Raw genomic sequence first — 24718 nt, forward strand, 5'->3', positions numbered from 1 at the left:
TCATGCTTAGATAAAATGACGACACAAAAATATGACACATTGTATAATAAATTACATGCTCTGTTCACATTTTTCACATTTTACTGAGTCATCCCTCTTGGGGGATGCGGACGGCTCAGTTAATCATACTTTATGTCCGTTGCAACATATTATGCATTATGGAATTAGTATTATTGGATCTAGTTAACGTGTATGTCTTCAATGTAAAAAAATCATGTAAAAAAATAATGTAAAAAATCATATCAAGTTGTTATCCTATTCGTGTGGAAGCATCAAAGCTGAAATTCATTGCATGCGTTAACTAATTTTAACAAACGATACCGGAGAACAAAAAGACATCGGGGATAACGGCGATAATGGCAAGGACGGTAATGCACCATAGGTATAGTTTGTCGCGAGCGAAATGTATTTATCGCAAAGCAACATCTTCGAATCACCTGCGACAGGTAGCAATGTGCGATTGTCACGTGTGTCGGTTTATCGATAACGTAGCAACACTTCCTGGATGTTAACCCATTTACTCGGCAAACGTTTCGCCACTGAATTTCACGTAGCGGATAGAAGCACGCGCATCGCGCATTAAAGTTTAAAGTTGATCAATTCTGGCAGAAATCAACACGCCCATATGTCGTATTTGAGATATCGTTTTATTCAGGTATTGATAAACGATAAACTGGTGAACATAGTGACAGCGCTAAAGTGAAGATAGAATAAATGCATTAATAAAACGCGACCGATCAAGATGTCTGATATAACTAATCGTCTTTGAAGAGAGAGATCTTGTTTCTGACTCAAAAAGGTGTAATTATAATTCATTCCACGATCAAAGAAAAACAAAGAATGAAAACGGCCGTGAGACTAACGATCTTGAGGTGGCAATAATGATGATACGCGTGCGTGTCGACTAAGTCACGAAAGAAACGATGGATTGAAAAGTTCGAGTGCCAACAGACAGACTGGTACTAGTCGATAATCGATGATCGAAATTGATTTTCGAAGGAAATTCCGTTCGTAGGCACACCTGGTACAGCGCTTCGGTGATGCCTCTCCATAATAATTTAGAACGCTTTTATTGAGCGAATTATTTTGTTTATTTGCATTTATCAATATCTTACTAAACTTTCGTTTTGCGTTTTCATTTCTCGATACAAAAATGAATTATTTTATAATCAAAATATTTATTACGTTATATTTATGTTTATTTTTCATTATTAAATATATAATTATTGATTATTTTTTATTTTTAACTATTATATTTATCATTATTTACAAATATTGTATCGTATGTATTATAAAGCATTATTACGTTAGCTATTGTTGCAGATGGATGTATGAAAGTAAATGAGTTCATCAAAAATACTCGTTGAATTATTATCGTCTTTCATCACCACTCTACTCTTTTATATATATATATATATATATATATATATATATATATATATATATACATATACATATACATACAACCTCTCCTTATTTTCTAGAAACTTCCGTCGTTAAAGTTATCGTGTTTCCACGGCAATTGCTATGTTTTTGAATACTTAATTAAGTGACAAGTATAATAAAAAAACGCGAATATATTGATTGTGTACACCAACATCTCATGGAAATTTTTATGTTTTGATTTAAAAAATCTGATTCTGATATGTTTTTGTATAACGATATAATATAATTATAGTAATCATAAAAGTGGAATAGTGCCTTTTAATATGTCAATCAATGTTTCTTGCGATAACAGCATCTATCGTACGTGTAATTACTTGTAGTTACATAATGCGTAATGTTCTACGTGCGTAGCATGTCTACGAAGATTACGATGGGTGATTGAACTATTAATTTGAATTCGCATATAAAGTGGTTGATTAGGAACAATTTACTGAACAGCAAAGACTACATTGCAAGAAGCCATGTTCTTTCGTTCGATGACAAATCGATGGTATCAGTAATTACTATGATGATCGAATGATGGCTGTGCGACAGCGGCTAGTATTGCTGAAGACGAGGAGACACTCGTACATTTAGGTCATTTAATATATTTACGTCATTTTTAATACATTTTATATTTTTCTTTTTCAAACATCCACAAATCAATCAAAATTTTCGCAGGCAAAAAGTTATCTGTCTTGTCTACGAATGTAAATCGCAAAGTTACACGCGGTATTTAACACATCACCCAATTCGCTTTCGAATCCTCGATAAATTTTCTAATTAAACCAAAGACCAATCAAAAACCGATTATATTTTTGGCAGATTGAATGCTAGTTTCGTATGCAAATTAAACATCCGAATTCAGAGAGTTCCATTTAGGAAAAGGGGAGACTCGTGAAAGAGACAAAACGGAGTTTTACCGAAACGTCGTTGACGATCCTCCAGACGCGCGAGTAGAATATACCAAATGTGACCGGACCCGGAGAAAAGAGAGGCGTGCGGAGGACAGTTCTACGGTAGATTCTACGATATTTCTAGATTCGTCGATGTCGTCGCGGCCTGGTCCCGACGAGGGGAGAATAGTCGGCTTACCTGGGTGCCGCTGAACTCGCCCTAGCCACCTCGATCTACGTCGGCTCGTGAGTCACTAAGCTCGCGCGATACTCGCGTAGGACCGTCTTCAGCAAGGTACGTCCCTTGGTCGGCACGTTCTACGGGCCGTTGCCGTCCGTTTGTCCTGCCGTGTCTCTGCTCCTGCGCTCCAACGCCCAGTCGGGGACGCAACCTTACCCTGCGCACTACTATTCGACGATGCTCTCTCTTGTCTACCACATATATATATATATATATATATATATATATATATATATATATATATATTGTATCAAGCCGGAGAGACAATCTATCGATAAATTATGTACGTTCTTGCGCGCGCTATCGGGTTTTCTACGCAGTTTTCTAAAATAACACCCTCGAGAGACTCGTATGCGCAGGACTGGTGCATCTCCAGGAGAATGGCACGCAAGAGCTTCCACACGTACAACATCTTGGAAAGATTTCTCTCGCGCGTATCGACTTCCGTTGCGTAGACGCAAGGACTTAAGTCTTATTTAAAATTTTTACACATGTCTTCATCTGATACGGTTTCGTATGCGTGTTAAACTATCGCACTGCAACGTATTGCGTAGAGTTTTTCGGAACATTGCCAATCTTAGAGAGTCTTGCCAGGCTTAATTATACGTGTTTCTGCAGAGGACATTCACCGCGGACTGCACGTCGCTTCTTGCGAAGATTTGTATTCCATAAGGCAAACGTGCCAAATTTTCTAACGATTAGGATGCGATCCAACATCGATGTTGCGCTGGTCGCGTGGTTACAAGAAAGAAAATTACAAATAAGTAACAGTCACAGTCATTTACTAAGCTATTTGCCTCTCTCTTGACTTAATAACGTTTCTCGCAATATTAAGTATTAAAGAATTATACATTGTCATTGTGAGAAACATTTGTTATTCTTCAGAGCGTCTCTGGAGAATGCATATACGAGTAAATACATCTCGAACTCTCAATTTTATCGCTGAGCTTTTTTTACACCGAAGCAGGGCTCGGTGAATGTTACGTTTATCTCCTGTCAGTTAGTAATACTTGCCGGCGAGGTCAATTCGTGTGAGACACACCCTCATATACTAGCCACTTCAATTCCCGGTGTTATTACCTTAATGTGCCGGGTATGGTCGTTTTCGTATATTCGTCGAGATGGGAGGAGCTCATACATAGATAGAGAAAATTCGAGAATTCACGCATCTCTTCCCCTGACATTTTAATAAACAATCTCAGTATTTGCAATATCGTTGATAATAAAGTTTTGGCAGAAATAATATATCGTTTAATTTAAATATTAAATTATTGCATCGGAAAATAAGTAATCATGTATTCTTCAAATAGTAACTTACTTAAAGGAAAACTTGAAATATTTTTTCATAAATTGATTTAAAAAAAGATTCATAGTTTACATAATATTGTTCAATAACATGACATTTTTATTCTCAAATATTGGAAGCGTCTGTGGCATATTCATAAATTTGCATATATCGTTTCAAAATTTAACTTTGTGTTAATTTTATCGAAAAAGTTTCTCATCTGAATATAAGATTTTTGGCAAGGACACAAGAATATTTCAATGTAATATAAATTTATTCAGTTTGAATAAAATTGGAGAGAGAGCTTCGAGTTTATTATTAAAGAGTTATTTCATCTTCGCAGTTTCTCGAAAGTGACATTAAAATGCATGTGCATTACAGCGTAGCTAGCTTGAAAGTCGATTGTGACGCGGTAGAGACTCTTTGATCATCAACGATTAAGGGTACTTGAAATCTCTGGATATTCGCTGCTTCTTTGATTCGATTTTTCATCGCGTTGTATTACCTCTTATTACTGTCTTAGCATTATCGCACGACAGGTCGGTATTCGCTCGCATGCCGAACTTTTCTCCGCTTTGAAAACAGTCCGGCCATTCATTCGGCCTCCTAACCCTCGATGTGGATGCCTCAGCCACGATGCTATCGGCGAGCAGACTCCGCGTCTCGGAGTCGCCGCATCTCGTCGGCGGAAACGTGACGAGAGATCGATCGGAGGCGCTTCCTCTCTCCGCCGAGATGCGTTTATCTGTTTTTCTCGAGGGAGAAAAACGAGACGAGATTTTTTGCTTCGGTGCTGGCTCGTATTCTGACGTACATCTCGAAGGACTGTATAGGTTTCACCTTGTTGCCCTTACCTGGAAGAAGAATTTTTCAGATTATTCTTTGGGATTCGTCGAACTGACGTTTGACGGTAACGTGAAGGGAAAACATAAAAAATAAATCGCACTATTACGAATTGACCTCGTCAGTAAAGTAAAATCGCCGAAACGCGCGAGTGTAGAATTTGACAGTTGTTAAACGCCGTGCAAAATTAGCGTGATGTTTAATGTCGCGGTTAGGAAATCGATGCCGAGTGCACGACAGAGAAATGTTAGTAGGAAGAAAATCGTTTATCCACACAATGCATATAGTTGTAACATATATATGGTTATAGTGACCTCGTGACACAACACAGGGAATTTGCATATTCATATAATTTCTCCATCATGTGTATATTCCACATGTTCATGAGCAATGCATGTGACTTTTACAAACAACATTAACAAATGAAGCTTCAAAAAATGCTTTGTTAATATGAACTTTTAAAAATAAAATAATATTTATGGGTCAAAGGGATTTTATACATTCTAATTTTATGATAGAATATTAATTTTCAATGCGAATATATTTTAGGTATGTATATACCTGTATGCGAATATATTTTAGGTATGTATATACCTGTATATACAGGCACAGATTCATTATAAACGTCGATTTTACAAAATATATATAAATATATATTGATGTACGACCAAGGAACAAAAGTTTTGTTATACTGCGATTTAACTCTTGCATGATAGTTAGCGTCGTCAAAATGAACGATCGCATGGAATTTCCACTGTTGGTTCACACCATCTTGTCATACAGGATCGATCGTTTGCAATTAATAATAGCACGAATGCAAACAAATATAAAATGAAACGAAGTTCTGTCAATTACAGAATATAATAATGTATTATTGAAATAAACGGTACGACTATTTAATAGCTATAAAGTCTGATATTTTGTATCCATTTTTATTTGTCATTTCAAGTAAATTATATATTTTTCTGTATACAAATATGTAAATATAAGAAATTTAAAACTTAATATGTGCTTGATAAGGATCTAACTTATGTAAGCTACGTAACACATGTTATATGTGTAAAATTCAGGTAGAAATTTATTTTCTAAATGACAGCTTACCGTGTGGAAAAGTTTGATCATTAATATTCATATAGTATATGAAATTAATTTTGCAATTTCTCTTGCGGAAATTATTGATTTTTGGATGAATAACCACATGAAATCCACATATGGTATAACTATATTAGCATACCGTTGGTGGAGCGAGACTATCAATAATGAAATTTCTAGCTATTCTTCGGTAGGAAAGCTCAGTTTACAAGCTCAAACGTTTAAAACGTATCTGTTGAGCAAAGCAGGTGGCATGATACCGACAGAGTGTAAAGCTTTTGGTTTATCATGAATTTTCGCGCTTGATACCTGCATCATTAATTACCTGGAACATTAATAGACTTGTTGAATAATTTTTATTTGTAGATACATAAATTTTTAAGAAATAGATATACAAACTACTTTATTTTTAATTATTATATTTAAAAATGTGCCATAATATAAAATATATAATATTTTTATAAGCTTGTTAATATGTAATTTTGCATCATGCATATAAATTTTATATATATATATACATACATGTACTTTGATTTTAAAGAAATGTGCATTATTTTATAAAAAATATTCGCTACAAGTTTCGTAAATAATAATTTGTATAATTATGTGTTTTTATGTAACAAGAAATTGTTTATTTTTATTTATCTTGTTCTAGTTTTTATAATAAATGTTCTAGTTTTTATAATATATATAAGAATTTCATATTTATTATATATAAGAAATGTTGCAAAATTATATATATATATATAGTTTTTCGCAATATTTCTTATATATAATTTCACTAAAATTTACTCGTTGTGAAGCATAACTTGTTTCAAAAGATGAGACTGGAGAAAGAAAATAGTTTTCTTCTTTCGTGCATAAGAGTTCCGAGCAGCTTTGTGTTCACTCAAAGTACGCTAATCTACCCCGACGGAAGCCCTACAAGGTCCCCTCTTGAAGCGTACAAACGAACAGCTTCTTATATCGATGAGAATCGATAGTCTCGCCTATCTCTTACCCCTGTAAGTGCAACATGGCCACACAAAGCTCGTCATTGATATTTATTATATGGTAAGCCAGGGCGGACTGCAAAATTGATATTTCCGTGCTTGGGCTTCCCTCGACGGACCAACAAACATGAATATTGCGTAATCTCTAGACGTTCTCGCGATTTGTGTGATAGAAAAAACTAGTTCCTCTAATATTTTAGCATTTTATACAGTTGTATCATGATTCAATTATTTTATGTGTTATTTTACGTAGATCTCTTTCTTTCGATGATGCTATAATTTTTTTTCATCCTATTAAATAATAAATTAAATGAGTTTTTTCTGTGACCAGAATCACTAAAAAGATCATTTCCATAAATATCTAGAACGATAGTTTCTGTGCCCGCAATCTTTTTATATTCTGGTGACACATGGTAATTTTATATATAATCGTTCTTGAAAAATTTGGCTGTAGAAGTTGCTTTTCGTACGAAAACTTTTAACATGCAAAGTTGATATTATCTGAATAAATAATATAAATGATAATATAATTACAAACTGAATTCAATTATGTTGATGTTTTCTTTAGCTGTATCTTTTAAAATCTTGAAGTCTTAATATACGCGTGTATTTGATTAGTTCCGTTTTATTAATATTACTAAATTAACTTATAATGATTCAATATTAAATATTGTTTAATTTATAAAAAAAATGCGATTGAAAAAAAGACATATACCCAGTATATATTTTAGAAATCCTTATATATCTAAAAAATTTTGTGATTTATCTGCATCTGGTTAAATGTCATAACTTTTTTAAACATTTAGCACAATTTTTTACAAAAGTATTTTTGGACAAATCGTAGTAGAAATAATGATTAGATGGATCATGTGATTGGTAAACACGATACTATATTTATATTGTACACATACACATACGCATATATGTTGAAATTAGTTAGCGGATAACGAAAAGGTGACACGTTGCTATTCTTAGAGCATGGATCGGTAGACCGATAGGTACTTGTTTAAAGCCGTTTAATTCGGCGGTATTACGTGAAGACGCAGTCATGCAATCACGCAGACATGCACGCACTCACGCACGCACTTTTCCTCTTTCTTTTTCTCTCTCTTTTTCTTTTTTTATCCACATTTAAATTCTTCGCACGAGTTGCACAAACGTTTCTTGTCTAATTACATTGCATGGATAAAGTGTATTAACATTTAACTTGCAAGAAATTTGAAATTATTGTTTTGATCCTTCAGATAATGGCATAATTTATAAAATATACTTGATATTTAGTATTTGTTATTACATAACATATAATTAATATGTATAATTTCTCAAATAATCTACTTCAGTGTTTTTGTTTGATATGACATCATTCACGAGATATAAATAGAAATATTTCCTGAAGAAAGTTAAATAAAAATAGCTGCCTTGTAATTTTCTTCGTCATACGTTTAATAAATTGTGTGCAAAAACGTACATCGATCAAGGATAGCAATAATCATTAATTAAGTCGAGAGTTTTTTCACACACTAAATAGCCGATATCGCGATAGCCGATTACTCCAATAAGGCATGAACAATTACGCGATCGGGACGACGATCTGGTCCATTAGTCGCTTGTAAAATTATCGGTAAGGCGATATCGTGCAATGACAATCCTACGCAGACAATCGGTCACGCCTCGATATCTCGAGACACAGAATAATAATGACGATTGCCACGGGCGGATGTGCCCCACCGATCGTTTCGAGCAAATTAAAGGCGATCACTGTCGATCTACTGTGACTCGTCTCATTAAGCGCATTATGAACGACGTCGAGTCGTTTAACAATGACAGAGAACAATTAGCTTAGTTTTGCGCATTACATGATATCTAATCGAAATGTAATTCTTTTTTGCTTTAACACATATTTACGACGATCACGAAGATTTTTCATGTGCACTGTAAGTGAATATATCGCAAGAAATTGTAAGGACGTTATCAGCTTTAAATGTTGCATTTGTATTTTATTATCTTATTTTTTGCAACTCTTATGTGATAACATGAGAGTGGTTTCGTGTTATAAGTGTAAATAATTTTTAATTTATTTTTCAATTTAAATAATTTTATCATCCTTTATACCGACAAATTTCACACAAATATTGATTAAAGTTCTTCGTGTGTCTTTGTTCTCGAAAAGGGCACAATAGATTGCAAAGCCTTAAACGTTCGACACAAACTGGTTCCGTCGTAGCACGGATGCTGCGCGTCACCGCACCGTTTTATTATCGATTCACGCGTCTACTACTCCGGCACAAACCCCTCCTAGGGTTCTCTCACCCTCGTCCTTTACCCAGCCTTTGTATGACTACGAGCTCCCTTTCCTGGTTTACCCTCAACGTGCGTTAGGGTATATTGACGCCAACATACTGCACTTTCAATGCAAGAAAAGTTTGCCTTCCTACGCTTGCTAGAAGTTTGCAAAGGTTCATTCGTGAGGAAGATAAGCTTATTCTTTGTTAGTGTCCTAAAATGCATATTATCCGCAAAAAAAAAACAAATGAATTATATTTTTAGCATCTAATCGTAAGATATGATGAATAAATATTATTTAAGATATTTATGTATATTAAAGATATTTATACATTATTTTAAAAAATTAGGTTAATATAAGCATTGCAATATATTTAAAATAAATAAATAAAAGTCATGTGTGTAATATGTATAATATCTTTTTAACAATAGAATTCTATAAACTATATATTTCAGTTTTTGAATCTGTTTGAATGTTTATTTTTTACAGATGATAGCTGATTATGTCGCCGACTTAAGAGTCAAGAGTACTTGAGAGTATTTTCAACAGAACCTGTTTGATAATATATGCGCGTGTATATTTCATATGAAATAAACACATATTTCTTACAAACATACGAATTTCGCATAAATGTGCAGTGCGATTGTCTCTTATATTTCTTTGTTTCTTATCGACATTAACATTATAAATATTAAATAAGAACCTCAATGAAACTCAAATATATAATTAAATAATGTCGCGGCTTCAGTCATTTACATAATATTTATATACAAGATATGACATCATCGATTACTATGACTAAAGTTAATCTAAATGATATCACGTCTACTTGTTGCGATATTACTGTCACTACATTATATTCTACTTTGTGTCTATAGATAATCATAGATAATATCTATAATATAGAATTTCTGTATTATCAAGTAGATAAAAAATTCTTATTTTATTATTAATTTTACTTTTCTATTTTTTATAATTTTTTTCTAATTAAATGATTTATAACTATAGTGCACTTTTATGGATTGTTTAGTATGGATTAATTAGCTATAAAATCAATACGTGATATTATTTGTTTTCTTAGACAAACATGTAGGTGGATTATATAGGGAATATTATTTTTATAGGTGCGTGCGTTATTCGGTGTCCCTGATAAACATTAGTCTGGCGAAGATAGTTATAATTTTTCTCGAAATAAACAAACTACCTTGCGCTCATTGACAGATTGGTTGGCGTGCATTACGAGATATTCTATCTATTGCATGCTCGAACTGTTCCGGCGATTATGTCGCGAGATATAATTTTAAAGCTGACGTAATCGTTACCGTGAACGCTTGAACTGTTATCGCCGCGTGCGTTTCACGCATTTATGCAGGTAAACAGGTATATTTGCTTGCACATCCTTGACGTAAAAATGTAACACATCGAATTAGTTTATAGTATCGATTATTGTACATTTATTAATAAACCATAGCTATTAGCCATTGGAGTAAATTAATGAGTATATCAATCATTTTCTAATCTTTTCCAATACAAATAAATTATCTGCCGCAAATAGCTTCCTTTCAGATTGCAATTTTGTATTTGATATATAAGATATATCTCAAGTAGATTATGTAAATATAAATATAAATATAAATATATACATATAAATAAATATTAACGCTTTCAAAACATTTTCTGATTTTTAATCTACAATTTAAATGAGAAAAAGTTAAAGAGATATCCAACATTAGTTTTTTCAATAATTTCTCGTAAAACACGCATAAATAAAATTTTGTAACTCTGCGCTAAGTGACATGTGTATGTAGATTATTGTAGCCAGATATTGACATCATTAACTGGAGCATCGCTTGAGTGGCCGAGTTCTCATATGACGCTTAGTCGATGGGGCTCCGTTGTAAAGTAGGCCCTATGTCCCTACAATTACTGATGAATAAATCTAATTTAAAATAGAGTACGTACAATTCGTGAAAATATTAAACATATAAAAATAAAATGTATACATCTTTTATTGTGTAAACTCGATCATTTAGATTATTTAGGTTATTATTATTAGAAATATATGTCAATCTACAGTCGTACAAAATTAATTTAAAGAATTAGATCATTGTGAAGAAATAATTTTTATTGTTGTATATCAACGAATGTTAATTTGACGATGATATCAATGACGTTAGATGAAATCAATCATGCATCTATCTAACGGTATTCGAAAATGTTTTCTTCGCGACAGAAGGCAGCGTCTAATCGGTCGCTCAACTTTACATGCGGAGGACGGCCAATAAAACAAAAATGACTCCACTAATAAGACCGACGTTGGCATGTCGGTGTTTCGTAATTTGCGGCAGGTCGTTGCGATGTTTCGCGGTGAGTTTGGTCGATACTGCGCGGAGTGAGGCATAATCTATGCGAGTTTGCTCAACTTTTTCATCCTGTTCCTCATCGAGGCCGTATAATTGTATAGGATAATTGTAATAGCGTGCTCGAAACGCGTGCATCGAAGATTACCCTCGCATGCATTGCGCTCCCATCGGGCATTATAGAATGTTATCAGAGTTCGTGTGAAATTAACTGATGTTGAATCATGGTCAGATTTCATCGTATTTTTGCAACAGGTACTCTATTTCCGCACTTTGACAGTTTGCTGAGCAAAGCAAATGATTCAACTGTTTTAGGAAAGCATTCAAATTAAATAATAAAATCTTATATATGATTTGATATGATTGGACTTGATTGAATGAAAATTATAGAGTCTTTTATCTCAAAAAAGAGAATATAAAGCGCCTTAGAGTCCACATAAATATATGACGTATTTCATGTTATAATGATTAATATTAGGACCCAAAACGTGACATGGATAACGAGTGGAACTTTGGTCTCACCTAATGTTAAGTATTCACGTAACTGCGCTAAGTACTCGCGCGTTAACTCCACGCATTCGTGTCGCCTGGTTACGAGCCATTAATTTCCAAGTGTAACGATTAGTGACAAAGAAACCGAATAAGCAATACGAAGTATTGATATCATCATTAGATTGGCGCTTGTCGCGCAAATTAAGATTGCAATAAAGATTATTTCTTTATAATATTATTATGATTTAATCCTCTAAATTAATTTTTTTAATCATATAACGATTGAGATATTCTTAATAAAATAATTTAAATACATATTAAGTTTATATACATAATAAAACATGATGTGTATATTCTATTTTTTTATAGATAGCGTAATATTTCTCGGGAAAATAAATGTAGATGCTCTATTTTGGAAAACCTGAAATGTGCCGGTTTAATAAAACGCCCTTGGGTTTCATCTGCGTTGTAATTGGAACAACTGCGAAATCCCCTCTGAATCTGACCATATCCGGAAGTGGCGAACAAATAGCGGATGCCTGGCCTGTCTGAAGCATCGTTCCTTTTGAGAATGCCATGACGGTCATTAAATTAAGAGCCCCGTAACCGTCATCGGAGACGAGTCTTGGCAATTCCGACAGTTACACACCCACGAGACATCGTTAACTCATTGCCGCTCATTAATTTTTTAATTAACCGATAAAGTTTTTCTCATGCGCCGTTTCTTCTGCTCCGTTTGTCGCGAAGGAAGGAAGAAAGATGCTCGTTTTCCGTGCTGAAATTCGACGATACGTTACAAGTTTTTTACACGTAAGTATTATAATGTTTGCGTCGCGATAAAAGATACCGGCATCCTCGAATAAAGATTCGCGGGCGACGTACGGAAAGAACTCACGTGATCGTTACTCATCGTTAAGACCTTGAGGGCCTATTTAACGTAGGTTGGTTCTGATTTATTTAGTAAATTGCGGAAACGAGCATCATTAGACCGCTTGACCATCGCGAGGCCTAGTTACTTCCTTGATGTGTAAAGAGCATTTAAATTTTAAAATATTGCGAGTGATGCGTGTAATGATTAAATTTTTGGAGCAGTTCTTTTTCACCTTTAACGATCGCTAGTACTGAAAACGGTACAAATGTCAGCCGCGACGTTTTAGATAATAGCGGAGAAAAGTTCGTCGGGTACACCGGTGCCAGGTACGGCAATAGATACAAACGAGGCTGCTGTCAAACTTTTCTACGTCGACGGTAATAAACGAAACCGAATATACACTTTCTCTTGCGGTTGTACATGCGATGATTTTCATATTGCGTATTTGATTGCGTCGACACATAGAAGGCATTAATTGTGTATAATCATATAATGGAAAGCACGATTAACAATAGCGGTTAATAGAAGATTTCCAATCTCATATAACTCTAGATTTTCTCATCGTTCCAAGTATAATGCCCTCGCCATTGAGGCCATCATACAATCGTTCTCATGAATCTATGCAAACGTCGTAACGATACTTCATGTTGGTTCTCATATAGATCCATTCGGATCTCTCTATAATTAATGCCGACAAGCGTGCAGATATTCCATAATATATTTCGTAATATTATACATTTTACATGTGATTCGTAAACACAATAGCTTCTTCTTTTTCAATCATGTTATAATTCCATTAATTGAATATAATTAATATAATTAATAGAATTTATATTATTGATATAAATATATAATTTATTTTTATATAATTTATATAATTAATATAATTTAATAATCTTTATTGCAATTAATTCGATATAATTCAATATAATTTAATTTTGACGTAAGCACAATTGAAAAAGTATTTAATGTTGTTTATGTATTTATATATTATACATAATATATATGTGATATATATGTGATTCTCAAATAAAATGTTAAGTGTACAGCAAGCTTATATCTCTATTATATATTTCATCTTATTACTTATCAATAAAAATTTATTTTCTCTTTTTTATTCTCTTTACAATAAAATCAGCTAAATTTCAATATATATAATATTATTACGAATTTCTGTTTATAAATTAATAGATGTAAATTTCTTGCAGCTGATTTTGTATGCTTTTTATATGCACGCGCGTGTATTGCTGTTTACAAAAATACCTCTCATTCATTGATATACATCATTTTCGCCAGACGCTGCACGTCTGTTTGTCAACGATGAATGGAAGTGCTTGTTGCCATTTGGTAAGTCACAGAATTCAATTTCAGCATACATCGTTTTTAATGTAACAAAGTGAACAGCAACGTGAAACATATTTTTCTTCATAGAATGAATTTATCATTGTATCGCAGTATTTTTTATTTTTTATATAAAAATAAAAATTGTATTATGCAATAATATATGCAATAATAAAATAATGTAAGTAAAATAAATATTTTATATCCGCGAGATTTTGGTTTTAAAAATCAGAAAAATTAGAATGTGTACGTCACTTTGAATTGCAAGTTCTGTCCGTGACATAAATTCGCAGATTATACTGATGTAATCTTATAAACGCAGTTCATTGTGATGTGTATGCATATTGCAGTGCAAAAAAATCCAAGTAATTATAGCCTATAATCTCAACTGATATAAAAGTAAACGCAAGAAGTTCTCAGCAAATAAACAGAAAATGTTTGATATATGTCAGCTATTTTCTAAAAGATTCAGTTTAATTTCTGTTGCAAATAGCGTAAGGCAATTACTATTGTATATGAGAAAAACCTGTTCTTCCTATTTACAAATATTTCTAAAAAATGAAAAAAGAATTCGGTAGTAATAGATTATATGAATTTCTTTTTCCAATAACTTTAGCTTTTACCAAGAATAAAATTTAATAAAACAACGTTTAATTATGTTTCAATGTATGTAAACTCCGAAAGAAAAGGTGACATGAAATCATTATTAATGATTGAATCTCCTTGATATCGAAATATCCGTGCGTTTTTCATGATCCCGCCCAGATGGATAGCTTGATGAACTAGGAGAGCGTCTTGTTCCGTCGATGCGCACCTCATTTTATAATAATCGCGTGAGAACATCAACTGCGTGCGACACAATGCGCAATTTTTTCGCGAGATTAAATCTCATCTCTACGCGGGTCAAAATGGCGGAACGCGCGCGCACTGCCCCGATCAGCGGCGTCCGTGGACCACTATGACCTCAAGGTTGTCGATCGTGAAAATAAATCGCGTCGCCGCGCGAAAGTGACACGGAGGAGAGTCTGGGGGATACCAACCTGTTTGCTGCGCGTCATTATGTTGCAGCCTGCCGCCCGGGTTCACCTGGACATCCGTCATCCTCGACGATCTAGGCGGTGGTCGTTAGAGTGTCTCACACTTGTCGGAGGGACTTGTCTCCTTTTATCTTTTTTTTCGCCGCACTTTGCCGCGTGTAAGCCCGCGTCGCGCGTCCGCGCGTTACGTCGGCGAACGTAACCAGTCCGTTCGATGTACACGCGTACGTGATAAAAGAAATACGCGAGGAACGAGTTGTGCGACAACGATGTATCACGCTGCGAGAGGCTCGAAACGCACGCGGCGCTTACGACGCGTTTGAACCGACTGATCCGACCGCCACCGCCACCGGCTCGCCGGGACCGTACGGAGGCCCCACGCCTGGCTCTGTCCCTGTAAGCGAAGTCTGCCGAGCGCGTACGAAGCAACGCGTCGTATCCGTCCACCCACGACAAACGCGCTGTATCATCAGATAGGTGACGAAGATGACGAGAGAGATCGTGCGCGATTGAAATCCGCGCTTGGCGGCAGCGTGCGATTTATCGATCGAACGGCTCTGACGTTCATTCGAGATGCTGAGAGTTGCGTGCGCCACGAGAGGCTGGATCAGCGGCTTTTTTTAGTTTTAGATTTTTAATCGGTATAGATTGTGTCTTGAACTCAACACTTTATATAATCTGTGAATTATCATATATGTATAAAATTATTTTTCCGATTTTTTATGTAAATTTGTTATCCAAGTTATGTAAAACTCATAGTTTTGCGTGGAAATCATTTTATCAATTTCAATTTTATCTCGTAAAGCTTAAGAGGATATTTAAATATTTAAATTATATATCTAGAGCAATATAATTTATAATTATTTTAAAAATAATTTTGATAGAGTAAGATTCTATATAATATCAATATAATATCAATTTTATATAATATAAATTTCATCATATCAATTATATTGAAGAATAATGTTGTATATGATTAAAAAATCTGTAAAAAGGATTATTATACACCGTATGTACAATATAGAAGAAACGTGATTCAATATCCTATTGTAATTTTTAAATAGATTTCGATAGTGACATATTTTATCGTCTATGTTTCCCACGCGATCGCTTATGTAGATTAAGAAAATGTCAGACAAAAATAGTTACATGTAACAGCAATATTATTAAAAATCTTTTTATGTTAACCTGAAGACTTTTCATTTTATAATCTTATAATAAATATTTTAGATCTTACAATATGTGCAAATTTTTAAAATATATAAATATTATATTAAAAAAGAGATGGTATATATAATATTTCAAAGAATAGATATTGTAAATAGGATATTTGTTTCGAAATAATAATGCACAATGGGCGATTTTTAATCCTCTTTGACAGTTGGAGAGGAAAAATTTATTATAGCACTAGTAAGAAGTAAATTAACATTGACCGTTTTATTCGACTTTGTACATAATGTTGCCATATTAAGATATTTTGCTGACTGTGAATTTAAATAAACGTTTGTATCGCAAAAAAATGTATGAAATCAAATCGAATAAAACGATGCTGCATGCATTCGAGATGAAATATTGTTTTCGTTGTACTTCATGTTTACGTGGATTTTTCCTGCTTTGTTTTGTTTCCCTTTTAATAAAATGTCTATCTCGACGATGCTAATTTCAGGATCATATATTGCTTTACGTGTAAATTGTCAAATTGGGATCTTCGCGTTATCGTGCGATGTATAATCATGGGATGGGAGATGAATGGTGTGGCAAATGCGACGAACGAATATTATGCAAGTGAGTCCTTCATTGATGTGGATAAATGTTGATGGCGGTCATCCTATTACTCATTGTCTGCCGCCGCCCTCTCACATAGTTTACGAAGAAACGCTGCGAATAAAACAGAATTGAGTTAGAGCATATCTTTGCGCAGATCAAAATCACATATATTTCGACACATAATTAAGCATATTTTTCATAGAGACGAACATACATTTAAAAGTAAAGATCGAAAATTAGTCTGCGAAACCGTAAATGCGCACAATATTTAGTCGGCAGTCAATGCTTACTTTGTACTGCCATTTTTTTCAATAGCAAAGCGATAGACGTAGAAGCGATAGACACGTAGATAATAATAAGCATTAATAATTTGCAGACAATATTTAGGGTAAAAAAATTCAAGAAAAAGATTAAACGTTATTTTTGTAACATAAAAGTATATATATGTAAAAGTATATGTATAAAAGTATATAAAAAACAATGATAATAATTTATAGATAATTATATTTTTGTAAAGATGATTGAGAATAACGAAATTCAAATGAATAAAAAGTTGAAAATCTTATTTAAAAATTCAATATAAAATTTTATTGTCAATATATTATATATTACTTTCTATTTTTTTATAGGAATATCTCGATTCATTTTATTCTATGTAATTTTTGCTTCAATGATCTCGTCAGGTGATCGACCCCATGCGCGAGCAAGCCTTCCGCGCGAAAAGCGGGTTATCGATTTCAGCATCCCTGTTGAGCTGCAACGTTGCGTCCTATAAATTCTGGAATGTGTTAAACGAGAAAAGGCGAACGGAATAATGTTAATAGACATGGACAGAGAGAGACAAAAAAACAGAGAGAAATGGACGAACAAGAAGCTAACTGATAAATATGGATTTCTACAGGATGTACTCACGATGGATAATTTTTGTCTCGATAACACCTTCACCATTTACAACGGTACCATCATCTTCTTCAAGAAGGCTGTGAAACACAAAAACGTGGAAGAGTCAAATGATAGGGAGGGAAGAAGTCGAATCTCCGAGGGCATCTCTACACATTGTCGAAAGTTATTTCAGGGAGGGTCATATCACGAATCGAAAGGTTTTTCAACTGTACTTTTTATATACGGGGGTGGTTTCTAATTCTAATAACAAATCGGACTTAGGGATCTTACAAAATAGATAGGGGAGTTTCAATATTTTTTCGTCAAACTAGCGTGTTGTCTTAATATAACTCACGGATGCAGGTGGTTTAACAATCTCCGTTGTTTTAAGGGATGCATTTCCGACTTAGAATAATCTGTGATACTTACGGGCATAAGGGATGAAACCGTCGTCGTCCTCAGTATCCATGCAGTCCTTTAATACTTCATCGCATTCTGTATCACTGAGACGCTCACCTGCGATAATTTAGATTAAATTTGCCTTCTCATTTCTTATTTTTAATATACAATAAAACACAGACTATTTTATCTTAAAAGATGTGTGTATATTTATGTGTATACTGCTTGAAATGTGCTTGAATAATTTACCTATTTCCAAAAATCTTTATTATAGGGTTTTATATGAAATGTAGGTATAAGATTTAGGTTTTATATGTATAAAAATAAAAGATTTGTTATAATATAACCAATTATAATTGTAACTGTCTTTCTTTTCTTGAATTTTAAATAGTCTATGAAGAGAGTGAATTTCTCACATACCAAGCGACAAAAGTGTATGAGACAATTCCGCGCCGAGCATTGTTCCGTTTTCCTGTTTGTCGTACAGTTTCAAACACTCAAGGAAGTCTTCGTAGCAACCCTGATCTTTGTCTTTTTTGCACTGGCTAAAGATGGGCAGGAATTCATCTAGTTTCAATTTCTTCTCGCCCTTCTTCTTCGTGCCGCCCAGTTTCTCGATGGTTGCATTCGTGGGGTTCAAGTTCAATGCGCGAAGGACGTTGCCAAGGTTAACTGCGTCGATGACGTTGCTGCCATCGTCGTCATAAATGGAGAAGGCGAATTCTGCCCCTTTTAGACAGAGATTAATTTTTTACATATTTTCTAAATATAGCAAATCTTTGGTAATGGGTTCGTTGATAAGACATAACGACAACAAGATCATGATCGTAAAACATCTGTATGATATTTCTTGCTACAATCAATATTTGATCTATTATTTAAATATGCAAAACGCGAAATCTGGGTTAATACCAACTGACATGGAGTGCACCGCGTGCGTACCTAGTTCAAAAATATTATTCTATTTTGAGAGACAGACGGCAATCCCCACCAATTCGACAATTGAAGAATTCGCTGGTGGAAGCAGTGGGTCAAATTACCCCCGCCGAACCATATAAGAGCAGCCTACCAACCTATTTTTGACGCGCTACGGAATGATTGCGTCCTCCTACCCGATGAGCCGTTACGTAATTTCAAAAATGACATGTGAATTGAAAATAGAATATAGTGAACAAATTCTCTATTATTTTAATTTGATTAATTAGAATACATGCTCCAATGTAAAAAAAAAATGAATATGAAAAATGCAATAATTTTGAATGTGAAAAAATTTTAAATCCTCTTTTCAACATCTTGAAATAGAAGCTAGATAGCATAATTCTCTTTATAAATTGCTAATAATAATTTCTTGTAAAATATTAAAATTCTTCGGTGTTGTCAAAGAATGAAGAAAAATAATTTTGTAGTCAATACTATTTTTTTTATTCCCTGAATATCTTATTAAATAATTTGAATAAAAAAATAAAAAATTAATAATAATACTTATTAAAAATAATTTTATTCACGAACTGATCTTTTTAAAATGTGCACTATTTAAAGCCCACATAATGTATATTTAGTATATGTTATTAATTGTATTTTATGAAACTACTTAAATTGTGTCTTTAACAAAACTTTATCATTTTATTAACGAGATTAAAGATGATATTTTGACACAAATTTTAAGCAATAGAAGTTTTAGATTTTTTGTTTGATCTCTATCATTTTTTTAGGTAACATCACGCATAAAAATTATAAAATTATGAAAATTTTTTAATTAAGAAGTCACTTGTATTTCCATCGATTATGGTATAAATAGATAAATTTATTTTTGTTAATTAATCCCGATGAAATTAGAGAAAAGAAGATAATATTTGGAGGTCACTTTACTCACTTTCGACATCCCTGCCGCTGAGATCTGCCTGAAATAAAAGAGAATTATTTTTAATACATTGAAATATTTTATAGTATAATAATTTAATATTTATTTTTAATTTGTAATATGAATTTAATTACAGTTTATTAAATTTAAATTAAAAGGTTATTAAATTCATTATTATTAAAAAATTGAAAGTAAATAACAAGAGATAATTTGAAAGAACTGTTAGAGTTATTGAAAAAATACAAAATATGGAATCACGAAGAAGCTGTCAAGGAGATTTTTTTCAAATAGGAAAAGCTGCGAACTTATTGATACTTACCATTGTCGATTGTCTGGTGCTAGTGGATGTTGACCGGACGAAGTTTGAACCAGGAGTGGAAGGTGGAAGTGGGTCTTACTAAATTTACTTATTTTATTTCTGCAGATGGCGCTATGATTAGAAGACACACTATAATCACGAGATCCAGGTCTCAGAGAAGAGTTTTGGACCGGATTGACGCGGGATCTGGCAACGCTGCGGTCCAAAAACAGTTTGAGAAGCGACGAGAAGCTAGTACCTCTTCCTGGTGCGATAAATGGGGTTTCAACATCGACGACGACGTTCTTATATCAGGGTTGCCAGATTTGCAGCGTCCGGTGAACACGTCAGGCGAAAATACACTCAGCCTTAGATGCCACATCAGGTTCTAGGCAGCGTTATCGTGTTCCCTCTCGTTCTCCGCTAAATCATTTAAGTTACCGCAAGAATGTGATATACAATATAAAATTATTGGATGTTATATTTTGTATTTAAGTTTCATTATTTTATGTTTTATTTTAGATTATATTTTACAGAATTTTATGCGTTCGTATAATGTTTGGGCGGTTAACATCTAGGAATGTGCAGAATCTTCAGATTCATGCGTCGCATTTAAGTTGTAATGGATATCAAAGTGAAGATTAATTGGTGACTATAAAGTTATTTTTATTCGTTAGATTCATGAACGAACAATATGATTCCCTGTCAGAAGCACGCATTTAAAAGGCCGTTCTACGAAAGGAAATCGTCGTCGTGTATTTAACGTAGATCACGAAGTAACATTCCTTCCGGACATCTGCATCAATTCTTCTGACGACCGAAAACGGCGCGGAAGAGTTTTCTCAATCTGCTGCCTAAACCTTTCCTCTTCTTCTTCTTAGTCGATTCACCAAATGTCTTTCTCTTCTCCACGTCTTCGATAGCTAGAATCTGCTCCATGGCGGTGTCGTCGTGTGACGGCTTTAATGACGACATCGAGTTAGATCCGCATTTCTCAAGCTGAATTTCATCGAGATCAATATCTCTTGAGATAGATGCTACATGCTGACTCGAGTGAGATCTTAGTTCTTCATGATCTTTGTGTTTCAGCTCGATGACGCGAAAACGACCAACCGATTCACTCCCTGGAAGAGTCTCCATCGTAATTTTTTGTTTATTGTCAACATTGTCCTCGATGGTTCTAATGAATTGCTCCTCCTTCTCTTCCCAATTGGCGATGCGTTCTTTATTAATCGAAGTGTCATTTTTGGAGCAAACTAAAACTGTTTTGTTCTCCAACTCTTCGATCAGCTGATGTAACAAACCGATGGTTACGGTGGCCGCTTCATTAACCGTTTCCTCCTCCTTCCGGATCGCTTTTGTCAATTCCGCCGGCTCAATCGGTGGCTCAAGAATCGCGTGTATAATCTGATGCGTATCACCTTGACCTTGAATTGTATGCCGAGTTTCGGCGACGTCAGCTGTCGCGTTCGTGAGCGACACACCGTCGACGTTGCACGCGCCGCATTTCATCTGTACAAGCAAGAATAGATGCGTGTCTCGTGAGTAAACTTTCTTATCGTGACACGTGCAGAGAATAATTACACGCGCGTGGAATTAATGCAGTGCAGAAACGGCACTAGAGTAAACCATGATTGTACATGCAAGATCTTTCGCATGAGTTCTACAAGTGCGAATATTCACTTAGAACCATTTCAGATGAAATAAATGCAAAATATAAAACTGATTGTATTAAATTTCCTTTTGAAAACTGCAGCGATATAAATATATAATACCTCTTAATAATATTCCAATATCTTTTTAATGAATTTTGATAATTGCTATAATTTGATTTGATTATAAATTTTGCAAAAATTAATACAATAAAATAAATAAAGAACTTTAATAAGCAATGTAAGAAACATTTCTATCATTTTGGACCGCTTGACTTATAAATAATTTTGATACTTTTTTATATATCTATGCAATATTAACGTGAGTAAAAATTAAATGGCTATAATCACCATGACTGATTATGACTGAATAACATTTCGAGACGTGATTTCCTTATGTGTAGCTAATCCAATTACCTGTTTCTCCAATGCCAACAGTGAAGGTGGTAGCACGTAACGCGAATCTCCGATTTGTATATCGCGCAAATCGCGGACTATCTTGGCGATCAATTCTATTTCTTCAGCCTTACTATAATTTACGTGTGTATGTTCGAATGCTTGCGATCTGTGTACAAATTCCGATTGGGCATCGTTTATTTCCTCATCAACGTGCTGCTCCCAGGATTTTCCTAGTGACATTTATTTAAGAGTATATTATTTGTATCTCTATTACGAATAATTATACATATTCATTTGCAATTATCTTTACGAGATATATGAGTATTTGGAAAACTGTGTTACTCTAAAACAGCATCATAGAATGACGTTTATCGAACATCTATATACAGATGATAACAATGTCGCTATTCAACACGCCATTTCATCAACAGACATACAAATGCTTTCACCTTACCGTCCTCTGCATCGCGATCTATAACGTCCAGAACGTCTACCATTATCTTATCTAGCAGCCCTCTCGCAAACGTTTCTGCCATGATCTGAGGCATTCTCACAAAGGAAACCTCTTCCACGCGAAATCTTTGACGGAACTCTAGATAGTCACTTTTTTTACATTTCCATGAGCGTAGATATCAATTATATACAATTGTAATACTTGCAATATGTAGATAGTTTTTATATTTTCTCCGAGATCATACCTTATTTATTGTATAAATAATAACATTATTTTTGTAACTGTTATTTTTCTGAAAAAATAAATATATTATAATCTATTTTCTTTCTTTCTCTCTCTTTTTTTCTCTCTCCGTTATTAATATTATATCTCTATTATTAATTATACATCATTCACCACAGCCACCGTCACTGCTACAAACACAACAGCCAATCAGCAATCAGCATCGGAAAGGAGGCAATAGTGAACTTCAAGATATTCGAGTAATCGACTTCACATGTCTTTTTAAGAGAAAACATTTAAATGATAAATTTCATGTTGATTTTATCAAACTTTATTTATAACCTACATGTGCATATTGTAATTGTATATAATTTTAATAAGGATACATCTCTCTCATAGCATAATTGAATGTTAATGATATAAATTTGAGGGGCGATATAAATCGATGATAATGTATCATTGTTCAGTCTATTTTATAAAAGTGTTGAATAAGTATGAAACGTAATCGGTAATTTAAATCACTTGTTAAAAGAACTTCACATAATAACATATTTAATAATATATAAGAAATGTAATTCTCCTGAAAATTCTATTAATATAACAAATTCAATTTTTTCTCAGAAATTAATATAAAAAAGGATGCATCATCGAGAATTTTGTCGAATGTATCACCTAAAATATGGATCATGATAATTTATGGGAAGTAACAATAGTTCCACCCCAAACTACATTTTCAAGTGACACAATAGTACTTTCACCGAGAACTTTAAGTACTATAAGCGAGCAAGAAAGTAAACAAGATCTTTCGTTCAATGAAAGTAAAGAAGAAATCGAGAATGGATATAGAAACACTAAAAAATCGAAAATTACGTCATTATCTTCTAGCTATCAGAAACTGAATCATGATATTTCGCATCCTTCGCATCAATCAAATAAACGACTGAGTTGTGCATTATATGAAAATAAGAAAAAATTGCACGAGCAAATAAATAAAAAAATAAGTAAAGAAAATACGTGTTCTCAAATATGTCCAGATATAAATAATGCATCAAGAGCGCCTTGCATCGAGCTAGGAGCAGTTCATAAGATTCTTGACTTCATTACAAACTCTGATGTTAAAGTCTCTTCGTTGACTAATAACTACTATAATGAAATTTCGCGAATATTGCAATGTTTATTAGCCCAGCGAAATGATGAAAGGTTAAAGGATCTTCTCTTAAAGGATTCTTCCTTCTATAAATGCGAATGTTGCGGAGTAATAAGTTATATTCCAGAATTGTATCCTGCTACCAAAGAGCTTAAAGAAAATAACACAAAAACCAGAACAAGAGATGCCGAGATTACAACTGTTGAGCGTGATTGTATTAATTATGATCAGAATAAGAAGGAATTAAAGATTTCAATAAATCTTCCAGATTTAAAGAAGAATACGCCATCAAGAATATCTGTTGATGGCTCTAAAATAGACTATCGAGATATATATAAAGACCAATTAAACGGAACTGAATTATTGCCAATTAAAAAGCGCGCTTTAGCAATGAGAGATTGTATTGGAAATCCAAATGAAGTTAATAATATTTCCGATACAGAAACCGACGTTAATATCAAGATTAAACATAAATCTC

General features: G+C 33.7%; 3 protein-coding genes across 4 annotated transcripts in view; all 3 read right to left on the reverse strand.

The window, feature by feature from the left end:
- The window catches only part of LOC105253815 (serine/arginine repetitive matrix protein 2), a 32793-nt gene extending 17148 nt beyond the window's left edge, over window positions 1–15645 (reverse strand). Inside the window, exon 1 of the mRNA XM_020028274.2 lies at window positions 15163–15645. Within this exon, the coding sequence (XP_019883833.2) occupies window positions 15163–15180 (18 nt within the window). The 5' untranslated portion in view covers window positions 15181–15645. The remainder of the gene's footprint in view (window positions 1–15162) is intronic.
- An 870-nt stretch (window positions 15646–16515) lies between these two features.
- Window positions 16516–20593, reverse strand: LOC105253818 (myosin light chain alkali). Of its 2 annotated transcripts, XM_011262118.3 has the most exons (6): window positions 20388–20593; window positions 20081–20108; window positions 18628–18936; window positions 18238–18324; window positions 17839–17906; window positions 16516–17037 (listed from the first exon to the last, which is right to left on the reverse strand). In XM_011262118.3, exons 1-5 carry the CDS (start codon window positions 20388–20390, stop codon window positions 17875–17877), a joined length of 459 nt encoding a protein of 152 aa, XP_011260420.1. In that variant the 5' UTR covers window positions 20391–20593; the 3' UTR covers window positions 16516–17037; window positions 17839–17874. The 2 variants fall into 2 exon arrangements, with proteins under 2 accessions (XP_011260420.1, XP_011260419.1); XM_011262117.3 differs by lacking the exon at window positions 17839–17906.
- Window positions 20594–20916: 323 nt separating this feature from the next.
- LOC105253819 lies at window positions 20917–23036 on the reverse strand. The gene is made up of 3 exons (XM_020028270.2): window positions 22872–23036; window positions 22436–22647; window positions 20917–21878 (listed from the first exon to the last, which is right to left on the reverse strand). The coding sequence occupies exons 1-3, from the start codon at window positions 22963–22965 to the stop codon at window positions 21168–21170; spliced, it is 1017 nt and encodes a 338-aa protein (XP_019883829.2). The 5' UTR covers window positions 22966–23036; the 3' UTR covers window positions 20917–21167.
- Window positions 23037–24718: the final 1682 nt, after the last annotated feature.

Source organism: Camponotus floridanus, unplaced genomic scaffold, assembly GCF_003227725.1.
Source record: "Camponotus floridanus strain SB8 unplaced genomic scaffold, Cflo_v7.5 scaffold55, whole genome shotgun sequence".
Taxonomy (NCBI): Eukaryota; Metazoa; Arthropoda; class Insecta; order Hymenoptera; family Formicidae; genus Camponotus; species Camponotus floridanus.